Here is a 27,351-nt window from a genome sequence, read left to right as displayed (position 1 = left end):
CTTTGCAGCCCAGTACCGGTCCGCAGCCCGGTGGTTGGGGACTGCTGCATTAGTGAACATCCCCACTACTGACTTTACAACAGAAGGTCATTAATGTAACAGCTAAAGATGTTTGGGCCCACAACACTGCCCCATACAATGAATTTCCCTGGGCATGAATGGTTGAATGACCAAGAATTTCTTTTGTTGCTGTTTATATTGCCCAAAAAAAAGGATCCAGTTTTCTCTCGGTTCATGGACCTTTTAAAGAAGCATTTGAAGTGTTTGCATCCATTTCTGGCTGCAGTCCCTCTGTTCAATGCATTGGACACTTGCTGTCACCATCAACTCAAACACAGGTGTCACTTCCCCATCTTACTTCCTGCAATATGATGACAGGGCTCCCTTTTACTGACAGAAATTTGACACAGAGGTCACAACCCACAACTTTGAGGTCTTTAAATAGACATCCATTAGTCTTGTGAGACCATGGATTTGTGCCTTGGAAGGTTTCCAGGGCGCAGGCCTGGGCAAGGTTGTATGGAAGACTGGCAGTTGCCCATGCTGCAAGTCTCCTCTCTCCACACCACCGATGTTGTCCAAGGGAAGTGCACTAGGGCCAATACAGCTTGGCACTGGTGTCGTCGCAGAGCAATGTGTGGTTAAGTGCCTTGCTCAAGGACACAACACGTAGCCTCAGCTGAGGCTCAAACTAGCGACCTTCAGATCACCAGACCGACACCTTTATCCCTCAAAGAAACAAGGAGTACCTACACTTGGTTTAAAATGCCCTTGAGGCTAGCAGATACTCATGCCATCAGGTTGGAGGCTACCCAGATGGTATATACAAGGTGTTACTGCTCCACCCGAAGGGTGCCCTTATTTTGGCACGAAAACCAGCCATGGAACAAGTAAAATTTGAATGCAAGTCCCTTGTCACATTCTTTACAGCTCCAAACCTGTCTGCAAATTCCATATTTTACATCTGTTTTCATTCCTGACATAGATTCTTTATACTATATTTATCAGATATAAACTTCTTCCCAGAGTTGAATGGTATTTAATGCTTCAGGGACAGTGTTCTATTTAATCAGACAGTAGTAAATAAATTCTGATTATTCAAAAGTAATTAATCTCAAAATTTTTCAATTGAACTTGCTTTTCACTTTTCTAATGTCTAATGCTTAACTGCATAAACATTTTTTTAAAAAACAAACACACATTGACAGGGTAATGACTTCAAAATAACCTTGATATCTCAACTGATACCTGAACATGTTTTCCCATCAGGTCGTAAAACAGATCCTGGTGGACAGACGCAGATTGGCCCCTGAGATGCCTGAATGCAGTCATGGCTGCATTCGGTGTAATTTTCCAAACATGGAGTAATATCTGGTAAACAAAGGAAAAAAAGAGCATCAGTTAGATTAATATGTTTCAACAATTATTCCAACATGCAATAAAATGACTTTTTTCATCCCTTATTATTGAGAGGTATTACATCTTGCTCCCATTGAATAAAAAGATTTAATATTCCTAAATATTACTCATGGATTATTAGTAATATTGTGATGAAAAGCTTTCATTTTCAAGCCAATCACTATCATTGTAAGGGCTGAGGTGGAAGTCCTGCCAAGCACTTAAAGGATGTGACAAGCACAGGGAGATAGTGTTGAAACAGAGGATGTGTTTTCCTATTTTAATTTTCTATTTTTCATTCAAGACTGAAATTAATAACTTTTGTCGAGGAAGTTGTATCGAGGGAAGAATCGACAGGGAAAGAGAATGGAAATACATATTGACTATCATCAATATCTAATGTACGATAGAGGGAATCTATGAAATCAAACAGTCCATAAAAGCTTTTCTATGTTTCAATGAAGCTCATTACTTTACTACTATTAAAATTATGATCAGCTTATAAAGATAATTTAGCTAAAGATATTTTGCTTTACTTTGAACACAGGTAAATATTTATTAAATCTAAATGTACTTTTTGAATATAAAATATGACGTAAGTGATATATGACCAGGCTCAACATGGTTATTCAAAGAAAATGGAAGAGATCATCGCTATTTTGGAAATGGTTCTGTTACAGCCAAAAATAGCAGTGTAAACATGGACTACAAATGCATTTTCAATTTTTCCTATAGCTAATTCACAAAATATACAGTAAAGTCATGCTGTGGTACGTGTATCAAAACTTGCTGGAACTAATGATGTATTCAGCAATTAATGAATTAAGGAACTCAGAGATCACACCTACATGTCCATTACCCAGGGAAAAAGACATACTATCCATCTTATCTATGCTTCTCATAATTTTAAATATTTCTACAAGGTCGCTCCTACATAAGGTCGCTCCTACATTTCAGGGAATGAAGATTTAGCCTGGCCAACTGCTCCCTGTAACTCAGGCCTTCTAGTGTTGGCAACATCCTTGTAAATTTGTTCTTCAATGATCTGAAATATTCATGACTACTTTCTAGATTTGCACTTATTTATCTTGAGAAATCCATATAAGCTAATGAACAATAAATAAATGGTTAAGATATGAAACTAATTACCCAAATGAGACTGATGTATTTGTGAAACAAATTAAATAGATGAGGAAGGAGAAATGAAAGGCAGTATTAAAGAGCTGCAGATTTGTGTGTGTAAAGCTCTGGTTAAGATTTCTGCTGCTATGCTGTGAGGAATTTCATTTAGTAGCCTGCTGTAAAGGCAGTGTGTCCTACAGGTAGAATGCTTTGGTTTCGGCTAAAGATAAGGGGCCATGTTGTTCATCTTAGGAATTTTGTGTCAACCAATCAGGATGGTGGGATCAGGAGAAGGTGCTAGAGAGAGCTAGGTGGAGAGAGATTTGTGACAGACAGTGGTGGTGTTCTTGGTCTCTTAGTGAGAGATGCGATAGAAAGAAAATTGGGAGAGATGCCCGTAGGATTCAATCTGACGGGAAGACACGATTGCAAGGAGTGCTTTGTGAGATGAAGGAGTCCAAGACGGGAAGCTCTACCAGTGATTGGTGATGACAATTCAGCGCCATGAGTAACAGTTATACCTGGCTTTTGGAAGCAATGAGCTCCAACAGTCATGTGCACATTTAGACTGGTCTAACTGTAATGGGCCCTTATATTTATTTTTCTTTCTTTTCTTTCACTTAATAACTGTTTGACTAAGTTGAAATTAGTAAACATACTTTCTCTATAGTTTAATGCCGGTGTATGATTTGTCATTTCTGGACTACCGATAATTGTATTTATACAGCATTTGCTCAAATCGAAGTTTCTTTATTCGGAATTTCCTGTTTGGTTGAACGCCAAATCATATTGACTCTAGACGTATATTGTTATAAAGGTGGTCTTCTCGTCGCTGAGTCACATGGTTGCTAGCAGAGTTAGCTATCGAGCCAAGTTTGCATACGAGCCCAGTGAGAGGGTTACATGTAGAATGTAAGAACCAATGTAGACACATCTTTTGACCTATATTTGACAAATTTCATATAATATCTGGATCATAGTTCAGCTAAGAGTTACTCTCCTCTATTGCCAAAGAAATAACATTATGATTTTAAAAGAACGTTCAAAAAATTATGTTAGTTTTCTCTGGTCCTTAAATTTACATATGAGATTTCACTACAGTAATAATTTTGATTCCTACTCTGAAAAGCTAATTCTTGAGTTAGTGAGAATATGCTGGGTCTTTAAATGTAGAGTTTCAGCCTCTTTTTAATCAGTGAGTTCTGATGAATTAATCAGAGAATCATGGACTCACGGAAAAATACAGCACCTTTGTAAGCTAATCCCATTGCCAACATTTGACTTGTATCCCTCTAAACCTTCAGTTTGTTATCATATGGACAAGTACATGTAGCAAAGGTATCATGGCAAGCAAATCCAGGGATGGTGTACTGTCCATATAAAATAATAGCCCTTGGTTGGGAACAGAGGATCAGAAATGGGACATCAGCTGGGTTCATTGGAAGGCCAGCAATGAAAAATGGACAAGGCCATACCACGCATGATCACATTGTGTAGTAAGCAGTCGGGTTAGTAATACTGTCTCCTCATGGAGAGACAGAGGGGCAATGTTTCATTTCTATGGGGGCTACAGAATTGTTATCAAAACCATTCCAACTCACAAGCTATTGAAGGGGGTAAGAGGTGCATATGGCATGAGGACTGCCTATCAGAAGCTTCAAAACTAAAACAAAGCTGGGGTAGTAAGTAAAGAGGTCAAGTAGTTATTTTTCAGGAAGCAGCTTGACTGGGTATGTTTCTTAACCTAGAGATTTTGGCAGCTTCCATTCTGCCAACTTTAAGCATATGTAGTATTTTTTGAAAATAAATTATTTCCAAAAAAAAAATTATTTTCAATAAGAACCAATAGGGCACCCTGCAATGTAAACCTGTAATATTGTTAGTTCTAAAAAATCCCCATATACAAGTTCAAAATTCAAAGTAAATTTCATTATTGAAGTATATATATGTCACTATATACAACCCAGAGATTCACTTTCCTGTGGGTATAGTCGGCAAATCTATAGAATAGTAACTATAACAGGATCAATGAAAGATCAACCAGAGTACAGAAGACAACAAACTGTGCAACGGCAAATATAAATAAATAGCGATAAATAACGAGAACATGAGATAATGAGATGAAGAGTCCTTAAAGTGAGATCATTGGTTGTGGGAGCATCTCACTGGATGGCAAGTGAGTGTGGTTATCCCCTTGTATTCAGGAGCCTGATGGTTGAGGGGTAATAACTGTATAAAAAGCATCCCCACGTTATCATTTATACTTTTTAAATAAGTAGTTAATTTTACACCACATTTTAAAATAAATACAAGATGATAACCAAACAGAGCAGTTTGGTAATGAATGTTCACTGAAGGGGGACAACTACTTCTACCATGAGCTAAGTCCATGGGAATATAGGTGACCCAGCTGAATTCCAGTGCCTTTATTCCCCGTTGTTAACTGACTTAATCTGGGAATGTCTGGCAAAGTTAGACTCTAAATTTGAACAGATTTGTTTTCATAGGTGTTGATAATATTTTATAACATTTAATTAATAAATGATTTCAACAACCACTGATATATCCAGCATAAGTCTCCTCATTTGCAGATCCCAGTCAGTTCAGATTGACAACACCATCCACAACTTCCATCAGTACAGCTGCACCATAAGGTTGTGTGCTTAGTCCCCTGTTCTATTCGCTTTATACTTCTGACTGTGTGGCTATACACAGCTCCAATGCTCATATTCAAGTTTGCCAACAACACCACTGTCATGGGCCAATCAAAGACGGTGACAGATCAGCCTATAGGAGGGGGATTGAAAATCTGGCTGAGTGGTGCCATAACAACAACCTTGTACTCAATATCAGCAAGACCAAAGAGCTGATTGTTGACTCAGGTGGAGGAAACCAGAGGTCCATGAGCTAGACTCAGAGGATCAGAGGTAGAGAAAGTCAACAACTTTAAATTCCTGGATGTTATTATTTCAGAGGACCTGTCCTGGGCCCAGCAGATAAGTAATATCAAAGAAAGCATGGCAGAGCCTTGACTTCCTTAGGAGTTTTTGGGAATTCAGCACGACATCTAAAACTTTGACAAACTTCCATACTCAACTTGGTCCAACTATAGAAGTGGTAGAGAGTAGATTGACTGGCTGCATCAGAGATATGGGAACTACAATGCCCTTGAAGAGAAAAATCCTACAAAAAGTAATAGATACAGCCCACTCCATCACAGGTAAACCCCTCCACACCATTGAGTACACCTACACAAAACATCGCAGGAAAGCAGCACCCATCGTCAGGGACCCACACTACCCAGGACGTGCTCTCTTCTCCCTGTTGCCATCAGGAAGATGGTATAGGAGCCTTAGGATTCACATCACTAGGTCCAGGAACAGTTATTACGCCTCAACCATCAGCCTCTTGAACCAAAGGGGATAACTTCACTTGCCCCATCATTGAAATGTTCCCACAACCGATGAACTCACTTTCAAGGACTCCTCATCTCATGTTCTTGATATTTATTGCTTATTTATTTATTATTATTAGTTCTTTCTTTTTGTATTTGCACAGTTGTCTTTTGCATTCTAGTGGAACACACTAGTTAGTGTGGTCTTTCATTGATTCTATTAGACCATAAAACCATAAGATACAGGAGCAGAATTAGGCCATTTGGTCCATTGAGTCTGGTCTGCCATTTCAACATGGCTGATCCAATTTTCCTCTCAGCTCTAATCTCCTGCCTTCTCCCCAAATCCCTTCATGCCCTGACTAATCAAGAATCTATCAACCTCTGCCTTAAATATTCAGAAAGACCTGGCCTCCACAGCTGCCTATGTCAACAAATTCCACAGATTTACCACTCTCTGGCGAAAGAAATTCCTCCTCATCTCCATTCTAAAAGGATGCCGCTGTATTCTGAGGCTGTGTCCTCTGGTCCTAGACATTCCCACCGTAATAAACATCCTCTGCACATCCACTCTATCAAGACCTATCACCATTTGATAGTTTCAATGAGGTAACCTCTCATTCTTCTGCATTCTGGTGAATACAGGCCCAAAGCCATCAAATGCTCTTCATGTGACAAGCCGTTCTATCCGGGAATCATTTTCGTGAACTTTCGTGATCCTCTCCAATTTCAGCACATCATTTCTAAGGGGCCCAAAACTGTCACAATACTCTAAGTGAGTCCTAACCAGTGCTTTATAAAGTGTCAACATTACATCCTTGGTTTTATATTCTAGACTTCTTGAAATGAATGCTAACATTGCATTTTCCTTCCTCACCACAGACTCACAGACTCAATCTGCAAGTTATCCTTTAGGGAATCCTGCACAAAGACTCGCAATTCCCTCTGCACCTCAGCTTTTAGTATTTTCTCTCCATCACTAGATTCTGATTATTGTTCTATTATGGATTTATTGAGTATGACTAAGAAAATGAATCTCACAACGGTTGTATATGGTGACATATCTACTTTGATAATAAATTTACTTTGAAATTTGAAGTAACTTCCTCAGTTCCAACAGTAGCTATCAGTGTTTTACAATGGAAATTCTAGATGGCATGATATTGCAATTTTTGGGTACAGAATGTGAACAAAGGAGGCTATCTGGATGTTGGTGGTCAGAGTATTGATGCAGTCTGTCCCTGGCTGATAATGGCTTGGGAAGGTATGTATTTTCACAAAATCTTACCCTGGCATGTTTTCATATCGGGCTGCAATACGAACCCTTTTGGACAGAAGCAAACATAAGAGCCTGGGACATTTTCACAGCCCAATGTGCAGCCATGGTTCCAAAAAGCACATTCATTGACATCTGGGGAGTAATGAATTATGTTAGAAATATTATTGTTTGTGATTGTAGCAACCAATTCTAACAAGTGAATTGTTGGCAACCTAGCACGGTATCTCAGTTAACACACATAAAAGTTTATAACACATAACACACATACCTCAACACTGTTTTATCCCCCCTTGTTCAATCCCTTCCTACCTATGTTCGTGACTCTTCTCACGCTCTGAAAATCTTCGATGATTTTAAGTTCCCTGGCCCCCACCGCTTCATTTTCACCATGGATGTCCAGTCCCTATATACCTCCATCCCCCATCAGGAAGGTCTCAAAGCCCTCCACTTCTCTTTGGATTCCAGACCTAATCAGTTCCCCTCTACCACCACTCTGCTCCATCTAGCGGAATTAGTCCTTACTCTTAATAATTCCTCCTTTGGCTCCTCCCACTTCCTCCAAACTAAAGGTGTAGCCATGGGCACCTGTAAGGGTCCTAGCTATGCCTTCCTTTTTGTTGGCTTTGTGGAACAATCTATGTTCCAAACCTATTCTGGTATCTGTCCCCCATTTTTCCTTTGCTACAACAACGACTGCATTGGCGCAACTTCCTGGACGAAATTTGAGCTCGTTGACTTCATTAACTTTGCCTCCAACTTTCACCCTGCCCTAATGTTTACCTGGTCCATTTCCGACACCTCCCTCCCCTTTCTAGATCTTTCTGTCTCTGTCTCTGGAGACAGCTTATCTACTGATGTCTACTATAAGCCTACTGACTCTCACAGCTATCTGGACTATTCCTCTTCTCACCCTGTCTCTTGCAAAAATGCCATTCCCTTCTCGCAATTCCTCCGTCTCCGCTGCACCTGCTCTCAGGATGAGGCTTTTCATTCCAGGACGAGGGAGATGTCCTCCTTTTTTAAAGAAAGGGGTTTCCCTTCCTCCACCATCAACTCAGCTCTTAAACGCATCTCCCCAATTTCACGCACATCTGCTCTCACTCCATCCTTCCGCCACCCCACTAGGAATAGGGTTCCCCTTGTCCTCATCTACCACCCCACCAGCCTCCGGGTCCAACATATAATTCTCCGTAACTTCTGCCACCTCCAACAGGATCCCACCACTAAGCACATCTTTCCCTCCCTCCCTCTCTCTGCTTTCCGCAGGGATCGCTCCCTATGCGACTCCCTTGTCCATTCGTCCCCCCTATCCCTTCCCACCGATCTCCCTCCTGGCACTTATCCTTGTAAGTGGAACAAGTGCTACACATGCCCTTACACTTCCTCCCTCACCACCATTCAGGGCCCCAAACAGTCCTTCCAGGTGAGGCGACACTTCACCTTTGAGTCGGCTGGGGTGATATACTGCGTCCAGTGCTCCCAATGTGGCTTTCTATATATTGGCGAGACCCGACGCAGGCTGGGAGATCGTTTCGCTGAACACCTACGTTCTGTCTGCCAGAGAAAGCAGGATCTCCCAGTGGTCACACATTTTAATTCCACATCCCATTCCCATTCTGACATGTCTATCCACGGCCTAATCTACTGTAAAGATGAAGCCACACTCAGGTTGGAGGAACAACACCTTATATTCCGTCTGGGTAGCCTCCAATCTGATGGCATGAACATTGACTTCTCAAACTTCTGCTAATACCCCACCTCCCCCTCGTACCCCATCTGTTATTTATTTATATACACACATTCTTTCTCTCTCTCTCCTTTTTCTCCCTCTCATTATACCCCTTGCCCATCCTCTGGGTCCCCCCTTCCCCTTTTCTTTCTCCCTAGGCATCCTGTTCCATGATCCTCTTATATCCCTTTTGCCAATCAACCGTCCAGCTCTGGGCTCCATCCCTCCCCCTCCTGTCTTCTCCTATCATTTCGGATCTTCCCCTTCCCCTCCCACTTTCAAATCTCTTACTAGCTCTTCCTTCAGTTAGCCCTGACGAAGGGTCTCAGCCCGAAACGTCGACTGTGCCTCTTCCTAGAGATGCTGCCTGGCCTGCTGCGTTCACCAACAACTTTTATGTGTGTTGTTTGAAATTCCAGCATCTGCAGATTTCCTCGTGTTTACGGTATCTCAGTTGTTACCCTTGTATGACCACACTCCAGTCACCCTGGTAATGATGTTCCAAAAGTCGAAGAATCGTATTCAATCCTTTGTTTGTAACTATCTCAGTTGTTACCCTTGTATGACCACACTCCAGTCACCCCAGTAATGTTCCAAAAGTTGAAGAACTGTATTCGATCCTTTGTTTGTAACTAGCAAAACATAGAATCTTGAAGTGATGCAATTAAGGCTAATTAACTGTAATTAAGCGAGACTAAGCAGAATTAAGTGGTCAACAGAGGATGTGACACCCGATGGTCCCCAGAGGTAAACTGCCCAGAAAAAAGCACGAATACGTAACTTACTCCCCTCGTTTTTAACAAGCCCCCACCCACATGACCATTTTCCATAATAAACATAAAATAAACATGCTACATTGAATAAAATGTAGACAGAAAACAGATGCATGGCTCCTGCAGTGATTATGAATTATTCCAGTGATAGAGAAATAAATGTTTTAAGGTGCTCCTGTTTTCTATCTAGAAAATATGAGCTTGTTACCGTATTATTATGATCCATGCAATGTAGCAGATGTAAACTATCAGTTAAGGCAGAAAATGTGGAGAAGTTTATAGTTTGGAAGTTGTGAGAAAGATTAAACCATGAATGGAGACAACGCAATGAGATTCTTTGCTCTGAGATTCGGCTTACCTTTGCACGATTTCCCACCAACACTGAGAACATAGCCAGCTTTACACTTGTAGCAATTTCCATTGAGGCTTTCCTTGCAAATACTTCCAGCTTCATTTTCTGCAGAATTTAGAGACATGAAAACTTTGAAGCTTGGTGTTTTTCCTTTGACAAAAGGGCAGATGACAAAAAGTGAGAACTGTCCCAGAGATGGGGAACCATTGAAATACTTGCCCAAGGGGCAGTAAGCCAGCCAATACTTCGGATTCAGACTTGGCCCTCTGTGCGTATAACCTGCATTTGCACAGAAGCTTCAGTCATGAACAGTGAGATAAAAACACTGAACAAAACACTAATTGAGAATGGAGGCCCAGAGATGGGACTAGCCAGCATAAAGGAGTCTGAACATGGAGACTGAGATTTGCTTTGACATGAGTTTAAGAGGGCCTACCTTACTATATCCACCCCACAGCGGGAGTCTGTACTAATCATTATCGTGGCAGCAAGTCCTGCTTCATATGGTGTTTACTTCCACTGCTGTGCTTGTTAATGCCCTCAGTATCTTAGTTGTCTATGGATTCTGACCTGACAGGATGTCTGTGCATCCGTCCATACCTGGTCAACCTGACACCCCAATACCCAATGTTCCTCTACACCAGTGGCAACAATACCCAAAGCTTCCAAATCCCTTTAGTTGAATTGATCTTCCTACCCACCCTCTCCACTCATCAGCGCAGAATCGCAACAGATTGTCCCTGTAACCCCACACTCCAGTCCATCCCTCACTTCCAAAATTCTTAGATCACTGGAGATTAGTCATGTGGAGCTAGGGAAAAAGGGTCTTCCTTCACATAAAGAGCATGAGAAGTGCTGTTGTATGCATCACCTTGAGCCTGATGTCCAGAAAACAGCTTGGATCATATAATGTAATCCCTGCTGGGCTTTCTTTTCCAAAATAATTGGCTTGTTGATTTTCAGAATATCTCACACCATTGCCAGCAACACTCCTTTGATATTAGGGCTTCCCCATCACTTTTCACTGGCATTGTCCCTTTCCAGAAAAAGTCAAGTACCCGGTAATAATTAGTTCACAATCTTGGACACGTTGCAACCAAGTCTCATCAATGGCATCTACATTAAATTTATTCATCTTTTTTTAAGGTCTTGAGTTAATTTACCTTATAATAACTGCTCTGTAAATTAATACACAACCCATTAATGTTTTACTTTTTGATATTATTTCCCATTGTGCCCTTAATATTTCAATGCACTTTCCATTCCTGAAGCAATCCACTTGCCTTTAACCTATTACACTTTGCTCCACAGCCGTGACCTTTCTTTTTAGACATAATTTATTCCTTAACCTTCTGACTGTTTGACAACTACACTTAACATCTTGGTGGTTCTCTTAGCCAGGACAGCCCATTTTTATGTCTGTTACAGTTGATATATGGTTCCTATATCAGTATATAACTGGCAAAAGGACATGTTGCTGATCTAGTATCCCAATCACAAAACAATCCGCAGATGCTGGGATCAAAGCAACACTCACAACATGCTAGATGAACTCAGCAGGTCGGGCAGCATCTGTGGAAAAGATCAGTCGACGTTTCGGGCCGGAACCCTTCGTCAGGACTGTAGAGAAAAGGGGCAGAGGCCCTATAAAGGAGGTGGGGGGAGGGTGGGAAGGAGAAGGCTGGTAGGTTCCAGGTGAAAAACCAGTACGGGGAAAGATAAAGGGGTAGGGGAGGGGAAGCAGGGAGGTGATAGGTGGGAAAGGTGAAGAAAGAATAGGGGAAAACACAATGGGTAGTAGAAGGAGGGGGAACCGTGAGGGAGGTGATAGGCAGCTGGGGGAGGGGACAGAGTGACATTGGGATAGGGGAAGGGAGGGGGAGGGAATTACCAGAAGTAGGAGAATTCTATGTTCATACCAAGGAGCGGGAGACTACCCAGACGGTATATGAGGTGTTGCTCCTCCAACCTGAGTTTAGCCTCTTCATGGCAGTAGAGGAGGCTATGTATGGACATATCTGAATGGGAGTGGGAAACTCTGGACAGAGTTCCCCTTGTCCTCACCTACCACCCCACCAGTCTCTGGATCCAGCACATTATCCTCCGCAACTTCCGCCACCTTCAACAGGACCCCACCACTAAGCACATCTTTCCCTCTCCACCCCTCTCCGCTTTCCGCAGGGATTGGTCCCTCTGCGACTCCCTGGTCCACACGTCCCTCCGCACGGATCTCCCACCTGGCACCTAAGCGTAAGTGCTACACCTGTCCCTACACCTCCTCTCTTGCCACCATTCAGGGCCCCAAACAGTCCTTCCAGGTGAGGCAACACTTCACTTGTGAGTCTGTTGGGGTCATCTATTGCACCCGGTGCTCCCGGTGTGGCCTCCTCCTCTACATCGGTGAAACCCGACGCAGATTGGGGGACTGCTTCATCGAGCACTTCCACTCCATCCACCACAACAGACAAGATCTCCCAGTAGCCACTCACTTCAACTCTTCTTCCCACTCCCATTCAGATATGTCCATACATGGCCTCCTCTACTGTCATGATGAGGCTAAACTCAGGTTGGAGGAGCAACACCTCATATACTGTCTAGGCAGTCTCCAGCCCCTTGGTATGAACATAGAATTCTCCAGCTTCCAGTAATTCCCTCCCCCTCCCTTTCCCCATCCCTATGTCACTCTGCCCCCTCCTCCCAGCTGCCTTTCACCTCCCTCATGGTTCCACCTCCTTCTACTACCCATTGTGTTTTCCCCTATTCCTTCTTCACCTTTCCTGCCTATCCCTTCCCTGTCTCCCCTCCCCCACCCCTTTATCTTTCTCCTTACTGGTTTTTCACCTGGAACCTACCAGCCTTCTCCTTCCCACCCTCCTCCCACCTTCTTTATAGGGCCTCTGCCCCTTCCCTCTTCAGTCCTGACGAAGGGTTCCGGCCCGAAATGTCGACTCATTATTTCCACGGATGCTGCCCGACCTGCTGAGTTCCTCCAGCGTGTTGTGAGTGATCTAGTATCCCTATGCCAAACTATTCAAGCATCACCATGCCATCTGAGAATTTAAATTCAAATAATTACGACAAACACTGTAATTTAAAAGTTTGCTAGTGTAATGGTTAAAAATGAAACTATAAGATTATTGTAGAAGTGTATCATATGTGCTATTGTCTTGCAGAGAACATAAGAAATAGGAGCAGGAGTAAACTATTCACCACCTTGAACTTTTACACAACTCAACAAGATTGTGGCAGATTTAAAAAATCACTTCCTGTCCTACTCACATATCCCAGGAATACTCCAATATTCAAAAAAATCTGAATGTCTGGATGTCTTCCACCTTCCACAGAAAAAGTGTCCAGAGATTCAACACATACAAATATCCTTTTTTTTGGCATGTTGGGGGTTTGATTTTTTTTTTAACAAGTTCCATGGTTTTCTTTGTTTTATGGCTGTCTGGAGAAGATGAATCTGTGGGTTGTATACTACATACATACTTGGATCATAAATGTACTCTGAACTTTGAACTATTTGAATAGAGATAGCCTGACTGGGGATAGGTAACATGGCTCTGTGTGTGGCAGGTCCTGTGTAACCAATCTTACAGTTGTCCAAACAGGTTACCAAGTAGATTGATGAACGGAAGGCAGTAGAGGCGTTGTTCTCATGGACTTTCGACAAGTTCCTGCGAGGGAGGCTGGCCCAGAATGCTGTCGCTTGACTTTCAGGAGAAAGTAGTCAGTGGCACGTATTTAACGTTGGCTTAGCAGGAGAAATCAGAGAGTGGTAGTAAATGGTTGTCTCTCTCATTGGAGTTGTGGTGCCAGTGGCGTGCTGCAGGGATCGGCTCCGGGTCCATTGTTGTTGATCATGCATATTAATAAATTAGATGATAATTTTGTAAACTGGATTAGCAAATTTGTCTCCAAGTTTGTGGGGGGGGGGAGGGACATAGTGGACAGTGAAGAAGACTATCAATGTTTGCAAAGTGCTGTGGATCAGCTGGGAAAATGGACTGAAAAATGGCAGGTGGAATTTAATGTAGACAATTGTGAGGTGTTGAACTTTAAAGGACAAACCAGGATAACAATTAGATGGTGAAAGGTAGAGTTCTGCGGTGTGCAGTAGAATAAAGAGATCTGGGAATACAGATCTATAAATCCCTGAAAGCTGTACCACAGAGTTATAAAAAGAAGTTCTGCCATATTGGCCTCCATAAATCTGGGCATTGAGTACAAGAGTTGGGATGTTATATTTACGTTGCGTTAGACACTGGTGAGACCAAATTTAGAGTATTGTATGCTATTTTGGTCACCTAAGTAGTGGAAAGATGTCAATAATCTTGGAAGAGTGCGGAGAAAATTTACCAAGGATGGTTCTAAGACTTGAAGAATTGAGTTACAGGGACAAGAATACTTATGGTATGTGTGCCCAAGATGGTACAGATAAAAATGTTGTTGGCATGCTGTGTCACCCTACGGTTCTTTAAACCCAACAATAATAAAAAGATACATATTGATTATTGTTACTGTCAGATGAAGCAGCCAAAGATCTTTTACAATTCGAGAGCAGTGAGATGATTTCACAGCAAAACATCTCACACCAGCCTGGCGCCAGTTAGACCATAAAGCCTTAAGACCATAAGACATAGGAGCTGAGTTAAGCCATTCAGCCCATCAAGTCTGCTCCATCATTCCATCATGGCTGATTTATTATCTCTCTCAATGGCATTTAATTTTATTTTGAGATTCAGCACGACGAACCGCACTGCCCAGAAAAGCACCTACTTAACCCAGGACTAATCACGGGCCATTTACAATGACCAATTAACCAACCAACCAGTATGTCTTTGGACTGTGGGAAGGAAATGGTGCACTCAGAGAAAACCCACGCAGTCACGGGGAGGATGTACAAACTCCTTACAGAGGACACCCCCATGGTCACGGGGAGGACGTACAAACTCCTTACAGAGGAAATCCACATGGTCACGGGGAGGACGTACAAACTCCTTACAGAGGGCACCCACGCGGTCACGGGGAGGACGTACAAACTCCTTACAGCGGAAACTCACGCAGTCACGGGGAGGACGTACAAACTCCTTACAGAGGGCACCCACGCGGTCACAGGGAGGACGTACAAATTCCTTACAGAGGACACCCCCATGCTCACGGGGAGGACGTACAAACTCCTTACAGAGGAAACCCACGCGGTCATGGGGAGGATGTACAAACTCCTTAGAGAGGACACCCACACGGTCACGGGGAGGACATAGAAACTCCTTACAGAGGACACCCCCATGGTCACGGGGAGGATGTACAAACTCCTTACAGAGGGCACCCACGCGGTCACAGGGAGGACATACAAACTCCTTACAGAGGGCACCCACGCGGTCACAGGGAGGACGTACAAACTCCTTACAGAGGACACCCACGCGGTCACGGGGAGGACGTACAAACTCCTTACAGAGGACAACCACGTGTTCACGAGCAGGACGCACAAACTCCTTACAGAGGACACCCACGCAGTCACAGGGGGGACATACAAAATCCTTACAGAGGACACCCACGCGGTCACGGGGAGGATGTACAAACTCCTTACAGAGGAAACTCACGCGGTCACGGGGAGGGCGTACAAACTCCTTACAGAGGACAACCCCATGGTCACAGGGAGGACGTACAAACTCCTTACAGAGGGCACCCACGCGGTCACAGGGAGGACGTACAAACTCCTTACAGAGGGCACCCACGCGGTCACGGGGAGGACGTACAAACTCCTTACAGAGGACACCCATGCGGTCACGGGGAGGACGTACAAACTCCTTACAGAGGACACCCATGCGGTCACGGGGAGGACGTACAAACTCCTTACAGAGGACACAAACGCGGTCACAGGGAGGACGTACAAACTCCTTACAGAAGACACCCCCATGGTCACGGGGAGGACGTACAAACTCCTTACAGAGGGCAGCCACGCGGTCACGGGGAGGATGTACAAACTCCTTACAGAGGACACTCACGTGGTCACGGGGAGGGCGTACAAACTCCTTACAGAGGACACCCCCATGGTCACGGGGAGGACGTACAAACTCCTTACAGAGGAAACCCACGCGGTCACGGGGAGGACGTACACACTCCTTACAGAGGACACTCACGCGGTCACGGGGAGGGCGTACAAACTCCTTACAGAGGACACCCCCATGGTCACGGGGAGGACGTACAAACTCCTTACAGAGGAAACCCATGCGGTCACGGGGAGGATGTACAAACTCCTTACAGAGGGCACCCACGCGGTCACAGGGAGGACGTACAAACTCCTTACAGAGGACACCCACGCAGTCACGGGGAGGGCGTACAAACTCCTTACAGAGGACACTCACGCGGTCACGGGGAGGGCGTACAAACTCCTTACAGAGGAAACCCATGCGGTCACGGGGAGGACGTACAAACTCCTTACAGAGGACACCCATGCGGTCACGGGGAAGACGTACACACTCCTTACAGAGGACACTCACGCGGTCACGGGGAGGGCGTACAAACTCCTTACAGAGGACACCCCCATGGTCACGGGGAGGATGTACAAACTCCTTACAGAGGAAACCCATGTGGTCACGGGGAGGATGTACAAACTCCTTACAGAGGGCACCCACGCGGTCACAGGGAGGACGTACAAACTCCTTACAGAGGACACCCACGCAGTCACGGGGAGGGCGTACAAACTCCTTACAGACGACACTCACGCGGTCACGGGGAGGGCGTACAAACTCCTTACAGAGGACACCCATGCGGTCACGGGGAGGACGTACAAAACTCCTTACAGAGGAAACCCACGCGGTCACGGGGAGGATGTACAAACTCCTTACAGAGGTCACCCACGCGGTCACGGGGAGGGCGTACAAACACCTTACAGAGGACACCCCCATGGTCACGGGGAGGACGTACAAACTCCTTACAGAGGAAACCCATGCGGTCACGGGGAGGATGTACAAACTCCTTACAGAGGGCACCCACGCGGTCACAGGGAGGACGTACAAACTCCTTACAGAGGACACCCACGCAGTCACGGGGAGGGCGTACAAACTCCTTACAGAGGACACTCACGCGGTCACGGGGAGGGCGTACAAACTCCTTACAGAGGAAACCCATGCGGTCACGGGGAGGACGTACAAACTCCTTACAGAGGACACCCATGCGGTCACGGGGAGGACGTACAAAACTCCTTACAGAGGAAACCCACGCGGTCACGGGGAGGATGTACAAACTCCTTACAGAGGTCACCCACGCGGTCACGGGGAGGACGTACAAACACCTTACAGAGGACACCCCCATGGTCACGGGGAGGATGTACGAACTCCTTACAGAGGACACCCACGCGGTCACGGGGAGGACATACAAACTCCTTACAGAGGAAACTCACGCGGTCATGGGGAGGACGTACAAACTCCTTACAGAGGACAACCACGCGGTCACGAGCAGGACGCACAAACTCCTTACAGAGGACACCCACGCAGTCACGGGGGGGACGTACAAACTCCTTACAGAGGACACCCACGTGGTCACGGGGAGGACGTACAAACTCCTTACAGAGGAAACTCACGCGGTCACGGGGAGGGCGTACAAACTCCTTACAGAGGACAACCCCATGGTCACGTGGAGGACGTACAAACTCCTTACAGAGGGCACCCATGCGGTCACAGGGAGGACGTACAAACTCCTTACAGAGGGCACCCACGCGGTCACGGGGAGGACGTACAAACTCCTTACAGAGGACACCCCCATGGTCACGGGGAACACGTACAAACTCCTTACAGAGGAAACTCACGCAGTCACGGGGAGGACGTACAAACTCCTTACAGAGGACACCCACGCGGTCACGGGGAGGACGTAGAAACTCCTTACAGAGGACACCCACGCGGTCACGGGGAGGACGTACAAACTCCTTACAGAGGGCACCCACGCGGTCACGGGGAGGACATACAAACTCCTTACAGAGGACACTCACGCGGTCACAGGGACGGCGTACAAACTCCTTACAGAGGACACCCCGATGGTCATGGGGAGGACGTACAAACTCCTTACAGAGGACACCCACGCGGTCACGGGGAGGACGTAGACACTCCTTACAGAGGACACCCACGCAGTCACTGGGAGGACGTACAAACTCCTTACAGAGGACAACCACGCGGTCACGAGCTTGACGCACAAACTCCTTACAGAGGACACCCACGCAGTCACGGGGGGGACGTACAAACTCCTTACAGAGGACACCCACGCGGTCACGGGGAGGACGTACAAGCTCCTTACAGAGGAAACTCACGCGGTGACGGGGAGGGCGTACAAACTCCTTACAGAGGACACCCCCATGGTCACGGGGAGGATGTACAAACTCCTTACAGAGGACACCCACGCGGTCATGAGCAGGACACACAAACTCCTTACAGAGGACACCCACGCGGTCACTGGGAGGACGTACAAACTCCTTACAGAGGACAACCACACGGTCACGAGCAGGATGCACAAACTCCTTACAGAGGACACCCACGCAGTCACGGGGAAGACGTACAAACTCCTTACAGAGGACACGCCCATGGTCACGGGGAGGAGGTACAAACTCCTTACAGAGGACACCCACGCGGTCACTGGGAGGACGTACAAACTCCTTACAGAGGACAACCACACGGTCACGAGCAGGATGCACAAACTCCTTACAGAGGACACCCACGCAGTCACGGGGAGGACGTACAAACTCCTTACAGAGGACACGCCCATGGTCACGGGGAGGACGTACAAACTCCTTACAGTGGGCACCCACGCGGTCACAGGGAGGACGTACAAACTCCTTACAGAGGACACACCCATGGTCACGGGGAGGACGTACAAACTCGTTACAGAGGGCACCCACGCGGTCACAGGGAGGACGTACAAACTCCTTACAGAGGACACGCCCATGGTCACTGGGAGGACGTACAAACTCCTTACAGAGGACAACCACACGGTCACGAGCAGGATGCACAAACTCCTTACAGAGGACACCCACGCAGTCACGGGGAGGACGTACAAACTCCTTACAGAGGACACCCCCATGGTCACGGGGAGGACGTACAAACTCCTTACAGAGGACACCCACGCGGTCACGGGGAGGACGTACAAAACTCCTTACAGAGGGCACCCACGCGGTCACGGGGAGGACGTACAAACTCCTTACAGAGGACACCCCTATGGTCACGGGGAGGATGTACAAACTCCTTACAGAGGACACCTACGCAGTCACTGTGAGGATGTACAAACTACTTACAGAGGACAACCACGCAGTCACGAGCAGGACGCACAAACTCCTTACAGAGGACACCCACGCAGTCACGGGGGGGACGTACAAACTCCTTACAGAGGACACCCACGCGGTCAAGGGGAGGACGTACAAACTCCTTACAGAGGAAACTCATGCGGTCACGGGGAGGGCGTACAAACTCCTTACAGAGGACACCCCCATGGTCACGGGGAGGACGTACAAAACTCCTTACAGAGGACAGCCACGTGGTCACGGGGAGGACGTACAAACTCCTTACAGAGGACACCCCCATGGTCACGGGGAGGACGTACAAACTCCTTACAGAGGAAACCCATGCGGTCACGGGGAGGACGTACAAACTCCTTACAGAGGGCACCCACGCGGTCACAGGGAGGACGTACAAACTCCTTACAGAGGAAACCCATGCGGTCACGGGGAGGACGTACAAACTCCTTACAGAGGGCACCCACGCGGTCACAGGGAGGACGTACAAAACTCCTTACAGAGGAAACCCACGCAGTCACGGGGAGGACGTAAAAACTCCTTACAGAGGAAACCCACGCGGTCACGGGGAGGACGTATAAACTCCTTACAGAGGAAACCCACGCGGTCACAGGGAGGACGTACACACTCCTTACAGAGGGCACCCACGCGGTCACGGGGAGGACGTACAAACTCCTTACAGAGGACACTCACGCGGTCACGGGGAGGGCGTACACACTCCTTACAGAGGACACCCCCATGGTCACGGGGAGGACGTACAAACTCCTTACAGAGGAAACCCATGCGGTCACGGGGAGGACGTACAAAACTCCTTAGAGAGGACACCTACGCAGTCACTGGGAGGATGTACAAACTACTTACAGAGGACAACCACGCAGTCACGAGCAGGACGCACAAACTCCTTACAGAGGACACCCACGCAGTCACGGGGGGGACGTACAAACTCCTTACAGAGGACACCCACGCGGTCACGGGGAGGACGTACAAACTCCTTACAGAGGACACCCCCATGGTCACGGGGAGGACGTACAAACTCCTTACAGAGGACACCCACGCGGTCACGGGGAGGACGTACAAAACTCCTTACAGAGGGCACCCACGCGGTCACGGGGAGGACGTACAAACTCCTTACAGAGGACACCCCTATGGTCACGGGGAGGATGTACAAACTCCTTACAGAGGACACCTACGCAGTCACTGTGAGGATGTACAAACTACTTACAGAGGACAACCACGCAGTCACGAGCAGGACGCACAAACTCCTTACAGAGGACACCCACGCAGTCACGGGGGGGACGTACAAACTCCTTACAGAGGACACCCACGCGGTCAAGGGGAGGACGTACAAACTCCTTACAGAGGAAACTCATGCGGTCACGGGGAGGGCGTACAAACTCCTTACAGAGGACACCCCCATGGTCACGGGGAGGACGTACAAAACTCCTTACAGAGGACAGCCACGTGGTCACGGGGAGGACGTACAAACTCCTTACAGAGGACACCCCCATGGTCACGGGGAGGACGTACAAACTCCTTACAGAGGAAACCCATGCGGTCACGGGGAGGACGTACAAACTCCTTACAGAGGGCACCCACGCGGTCACAGGGAGGACGTACAAACTCCTTACAGAGGAAACCCATGCGGTCACGGGGAGGACGTACAAACTCCTTACAGAGGGCACCCACGCGGTCACAGGGAGGACGTACAAAACTCCTTACAGAGGAAACCCACGCAGTCACGGGGAGGACGTAAAAACTCCTTACAGAGGAAACCCACGCGGTCACGGGGAGGACGTATAAACTCCTTACAGAGGAAACCCACGCGGTCACAGGGAGGACGTACACACTCCTTACAGAGGGCACCCACGCGGTCACGGGGAGGACGTACAAACTCCTTACAGAGGACACTCACGCGGTCACGGGGAGGGCGTACACACTCCTTACAGAGGACACCCCCATGGTCACGGGGAGGACGTACAAACTCCTTACAGAGGAAACCCATGCGGTCACGGGGAGGACGTACAAAACTCCTTAGAGAGGACACCTACGCAGTCACTGGGAGGATGTACAAACTACTTACAGAGGACAACCACGCAGTCACGAGCAGGACGCACAAACTCCTTACAGAGGACACCCACGCAGTCACGGGGGGGACGTACAAACTCCTTACAGAGGACACCCACGCGGTCACGGGGAGGACGTACAAACTCCTTACAGAGGAAACTCATGCGGTCACGGGGAGGGCGTACAAACTCCTTACAGAGGACACCCCCATGGTCACGGGGAGAACGTACAAAACTCCTTACAGAGGACACCCACGTGTCACGGGGAGGACGTACAAACTCCTTACAGAGGACACCCCCATGGTCACGGGGAGGACGTTCAAACTCCTTACAGAGGAAACCCATGCGGTCACGGGGAGGACGTACAAACTCCTTACAGAGGGCACCCACGCGGTCACAGGGAGGACGTACAAAACTCCTTACAGAGGAAACCCACGCAGTCACGGGGAGGATGTAAAAACTCCTTACAGAGGAAACCCACGCGGTCACGGGGAGGACGTATAAACTCCTTACAGAGGAAACCCACGCGGTCACAGGGAGGACGTACACACTCCTTACAGAGGGCACCCACGCGGTCACGGGGAGGACGTACAAACTCCTTACAGAGGAAACCCATGCGGTCACGAGGAGGACGTACAAACTCCTTACAGAGGGCACCCACGCGGTCACAGGGAGGACGTACAAAACTCCTTACAGAGGAAACCCACGCAGTCACGGGGAGGATGTAAAAACTCCTTACAGAGGAAACCCACGCGGTCACGGGGAGGACGTATAAACTCCTTACAGAGGAAACCCACGCGGTCACAGGGAGGACGTACACACTCCTTACAGAGGGCACCCACGCGGTCACGGGGAGGACGTACAAACTCCTTACAGAGGAAACCCATGCGGTCACGGGGAGGACGTACAAACTCCTTACAGAGGGCACCCACGCGGTCACAGGGAGGACGTACAAAACTCCTTACAGAGGACACCTACGCAGTCACTGGGAGGATGTACAAACTACTTACAGAGGACAACCACGCAGTCACGAGCAGGACGCACAAACTCCTTACAGAGGACACCCACGCAGTCACGGGGGGGACGTACAAACTCCTTACAGAGGACACCCACGCGGTCACGGGGAGGACGTACAAACTCCTTACAGAGGAAACTCATGCGGTCACGGGGAGGGCGTACAAACTCCTTACAGAGGACACCCCCATGGTCACGGGGAGGACGTACAAAACTCCTTACAGAGGACAGCCACGTGGTCACGGGGAGGACGTACAAACTCCTTACAGATGACACCCCCATGGTCACGGGGAGGACGTACAAACTCCTTACAGAGGAAACCCATGCGGTCACGGGGAGGACGTACAAACTCCTTACAGAGGGCACCCACGCGGTCACAGGGAGGACGTACAAACTCCTTACAGAGGAAACCCATGCGGTCACGGGGAGGACGTACAAACTCCTTACAGAGGGCACCCACGCGGTCACAGGGAGGACGTACAAAACTCCTTACAGAGGAAACCCACGCAGTCACGGGGTGGACGTAAAAACTCCTTACAGAGGAAACCCACGCGGTCACGGGGAGGACGTATAAACTCCTTACAGAGGAAACCCACGCGGTCACAGGGAGGACGTACACACTCCTTACAGAGGGCACCCACGCGGTCACGGGGAGGACGTACAAACTCCTTACAGAGGACACTCACGCGGTCACGGGGAGGGCGTACACACTCCTTACAGAGGACACCCCCATGGTCACGGGGAGGACGTACAAACTCCTTACAGAGGAAACCCATGCGGTCACGGGGAGGACGTACAAACTCCTTACAGAGGGCACCCACGCGGTCACAGGGAGGACGTACAAAACTCCTTAGAGAGGACACCTACGCAGTCACTGGGAGGATGTACAAACTACTTACAGAGGACAACCACGCAGTCACGAGCAGGACGCACAAACTCCTTACAGAGGACACCCACGCAGTCACGGGGGGGACGTACAAACTCCTTACAGAGGACACCCACGCGGTCACGGGGAGGACGTACAAACTCCTTACAGAGGAAACTCATGCGGTCACGGGGAGGGCGTACAAACTCCTTACAGAGGACACCCCCATGGTCACGGGGAGAACGTACAAAACTCCTTACAGAGGACACCCACGTGTCACGGGGAGGACGTACAAACTCCTTACAGAGGACACCCCCATGGTCACGGGGAGGACGTTCAAACTCCTTACAGAGGAAACCCATGCGGTCACGGGGAGGACGTACAAACTCCTTACAGAGGGCACCCACGCGGTCACAGGGAGGACGTACAAAACTCCTTACAGAGGAAACCCACGCAGTCACGGGGAGGATGTAAAAACTCCTTACAGAGGAAACCCACGCGGTCACGGGGAGGACGTATAAACTCCTTACAGAGGAAACCCACGCGGTCACAGGGAGGACGTACACACTCCTTACAGAGGGCACCCACGCGGTCACGGGGAGGACGTACAAACTCCTTACAGAGGAAACCCATGCGGTCACGGGGAGGACGTACAAACTCCTTACAGAGGGCACCCACGCGGTCACAGGGAGGACGTACAAAACTCCTTACAGAGGAAACCCACGCAGTCACGGGGAGGATGTAAAAACTCCTTACAGAGGAAACCCACGCGGTCACGGGGAGGACGTATAAACTCCTTACAGAGGAAACCCACGCGGTCACAGGGAGGACGTACACACTCCTTACAGAGGGCACCCACGCGGTCACGGGGAGGACGTACAAACTCCTTACAGAGGACACTCACGCGGTCACGGGGAGGGCGTACACACTCCTTACAGAGGACACCCCCAGGGTCACGGGGAGGACGTACAAACTCCTTACAGAGGACACCCACGCGGTCACAGGGAGGACGTACAAACTCCTTACAGAGGGCACCCACGCGGTCACGGGGAGGACGTACAAACTCCTTACAGAGGACACTCATGCGGTCACGGGGAGGGCGTACACACTCCTTACAGAGGAAACCCACGCGATCACGGGGAGGACGTAGAAACTCCTTACAGAGGGCACCCACGCGGTCATGGGGAGGATGTAGAAACTCCTTACAGAGGACACCAGAACTCCCGTGTCCTGAGCTGTAACAGTGTTGTGCTAACCACAGCACTACTGTGGCACCATCCTCCTGCCTTCTCCCCATAAGCTTTCACGTCCTGACCAACCAAGAACCTCTCAATCTCCATTTTAAATATACCCAACAACTTGGCCTGCACAGCTACTCTGTGGCAATGAATTCCACAGATTCAGTACCCGCTGGTGAAGGAAATTCCTCCTCATCTCTGTTCTAAATGGATGTTATTCTCTTTTGAGTAACTAGACTCATCCACTATGGGAAATATCCTCTCCACATTGACCCTATCTAGACCTTACAACATTTGATAGATTTCAATGAAATTCCCCCCTCCCCGCCAACATTCTTCTAAATTCCAGTGAGTACAGGCCCATAGCCTTCAAGCACTGCTCATACATTAATCCTGTCATTCCTGCGATGATTCTTCTTAACCGACTCTGATTCTTTCTTAGATAAGGGGCCCAAATCTGCCCACGGTACTCCAAATGCAGTCTGACCAATGCCTTATAAAGCCATAGCATTATATCCTTGCTTTTAATCTCTACTCCTCTTGAAATAAATAAAAACATTATATTTGCCTTTCTTACCACGGACCCAAGCTGCAAATGGATATTGGACCACTGGAAAACCGTGCTGGAGAGGTAGTAATTGGGAACAATGAAATGGTGGATGAACTGAATAAGTATTCTGCATCAGTCTTCACTGTGGAAGACTGGTGGAAGTTCCAGGTGCCAAGGGGCATGAAGTGTGTGAAGTTACCATAACTGGAGAGAAGGTTCTCGGGAAACTGAAATGTCTGAGGTACATAAGTCACCTGGATCAGATGGTGTACACCTTACAGTTCTGAAAGAGGTGGCTGAAGAGATCGTGGAGGCATTAGTAATGATCTTTCAAGAATCACTAGATTCTAGAATGGTTCCGAAGATTGGAAAATTGCAAGTGTCACTCCACTCTTCAAGAAGGGAAAGAGGCAGAAGAAAGGAAACTACAGGCCAGCTAGTTTAAACTCAGTTGGGAAAATTTTTGAGTTGTTTATTAAGGATGAAGTGTCAGGGTAATTGGAGGTACATGATAAAATAAGCCATAGCCAGCATGGATTCCTCAAAGGAAAATCCTGCCTGACAAATCTGTTGGAATTCTTTGAAGAAGTAGCAAGCAGGATAGATAGAGGAGAATCAGTTGATGTTGTGTATTTGGATTTTCAGAAGGCCTTTGACAAGGTGCCATACATGTGGCTGCTTAACAAGCTACGAGCCCATGGTATTACATGAAAGGTCCTAGCATGGATAAAGCAGTGGCTGATTGGCAGGAGGCAAAGACTGGGAATAAAGGGAGCCTTTTCTGACTGGTTGCCGGTGACTAGTGGTGTTCTACAGGGCTCTGTGTTGGGACCGATTCTTTTTACGTTATGTCAATGATTTGGATGATAGAATTGCAGGCTTTGTTGCAAAGTTGGTAGATGGTATGAAGGTAAGTAGAGGAGCAGGTTGTTTTGAGCAAATAGAGAGGCTGTAGAAAGACTTAGACAGATTAGGGGAATGGGCAAAGAAATGGCAGATGGAATACAGTGTTGGGAAGTGTATGGTCATGCACTTTGGTAGAAGAAATGAAAGGGTTGGTTATTTTCTAAATGGAGAGAAAATTCAAAAGCTGGCATGCAAAGGGACTTAGGAGTCTTTGCGGAGGATTCCCAAAAGATTACTTTGTAGGTTGAGACTCTGGTGAGGAAGGCAAATGCAATGTTAGCATTCATTTCAAGAGGACTAGAATATAAAGCCAAAGATGCAATAAACCATTAAAAGCACTAGTATTGTGGGGTATTGTGAGCAGGTTTGGCCCCTTATTGAGAAAGGATGTGCTGAAACTGGACAGGGTTCAAAGAAAGTTCATGAAAATGATTTCAGGATTGAATGGCATGTCATATGAATGTTTGATGGCTCTGAGCCTGTATTAACTAGAATTCAGAATAATGAGGAGTGGCCTCATTGAAATCTATTGAATGATGAAAGGCCTTGATGTAGTGGATGTTGAGATGATGTTTCCTATGGTGGGAGTGACTAAGACCAAAGGGCACAGTATCAGAATAGAGGGGCATCCTTTTAGAATAGAGATGAGAAAGAATTTCTTTAGCCAGAGAGTGGTGAACCTGTGGAACTTTCTGTCACAGACAGCTGTGGAGGCCATGTCATTATGTATATTTAAGGCAGAGATTGATAGATTCTTGATTAGTCTGGGTATGAAGGGTTACGGGGAGAAGGCAGGAGATTGGGGCTGAGAGGAAAATTGGATCAGCCATGGTGAAATGGTGGAGCAGACTCAATGGGCCAAATGGCCTAATTCTGCTCCTATATCTTTTGGTTTTAGAATAGCAATTTGAAATTTATGAATAGTATGCAGAACAGTATTGTATACAAGGTGTTAACATCTCTGAGAATCTTTTCTAGGACCAACATATTGATGCAATTACAAAGAAGGCACAACAGCAGCTATATTTCATTAGGAGTTTGAAGACTTAGTATGTCACCAAAAACACTTACAAATTTCTACAGATGTACCATGGAGAACATTCTGACTGGATGCATCACCATCTGGTATTGGGGGTGGGTGAGGTGGGGGCTACTGCACAGGATCGAAATAAGCTGCAGGAAGTTGTAAACTCAGTCAGCTCCATCGTGGTACTAGCTTCCACAGCATCCAGGACGTCTTCAAGGAGCGATGCCTCGAAAAGGCAACATCCATTTTTAAGGACCCCCATCACCCAGGACACCCCCTCTCCTCATTGCTACCATCGGGAAGGAGGTAAAGGAGTCTGAAGACACACACTCAATGATTCAGAAACAGCTTCTTCACC

At 47.5% G+C, this 27,351-nt stretch overlaps 1 protein-coding gene across 1 annotated transcript in view; it reads right to left on the bottom strand.

Annotated features, from left to right (window-relative positions):
• Positions 1-27,351, bottom strand: part of egf (epidermal growth factor) — a 155,585-nt gene that overhangs the window by 63,505 nt on the left and 64,729 nt on the right. The window contains exons 7-9 of the mRNA XM_063046350.1: positions 10,054-10,152; positions 7,203-7,325; positions 1,249-1,371 (exon numbers count right to left, since the gene is read on the bottom strand). Coding sequence (XP_062902420.1) covers positions 1,249-1,371; positions 7,203-7,325; positions 10,054-10,152 — 345 coding nt within the window. The remainder of the gene's footprint in view (positions 1-1,248; positions 1,372-7,202; positions 7,326-10,053; positions 10,153-27,351) is intronic.

Source organism: Mobula hypostoma, chromosome 4, assembly GCF_963921235.1.
Source record: "Mobula hypostoma chromosome 4, sMobHyp1.1, whole genome shotgun sequence".
NCBI lineage: Eukaryota > Metazoa > Chordata > Chondrichthyes > Myliobatiformes > Myliobatidae > Mobula > Mobula hypostoma.
The sequence above is the reverse complement of the archived record's forward strand: the minus strand, read 5'-3'. Positions and strand labels throughout refer to the sequence as shown.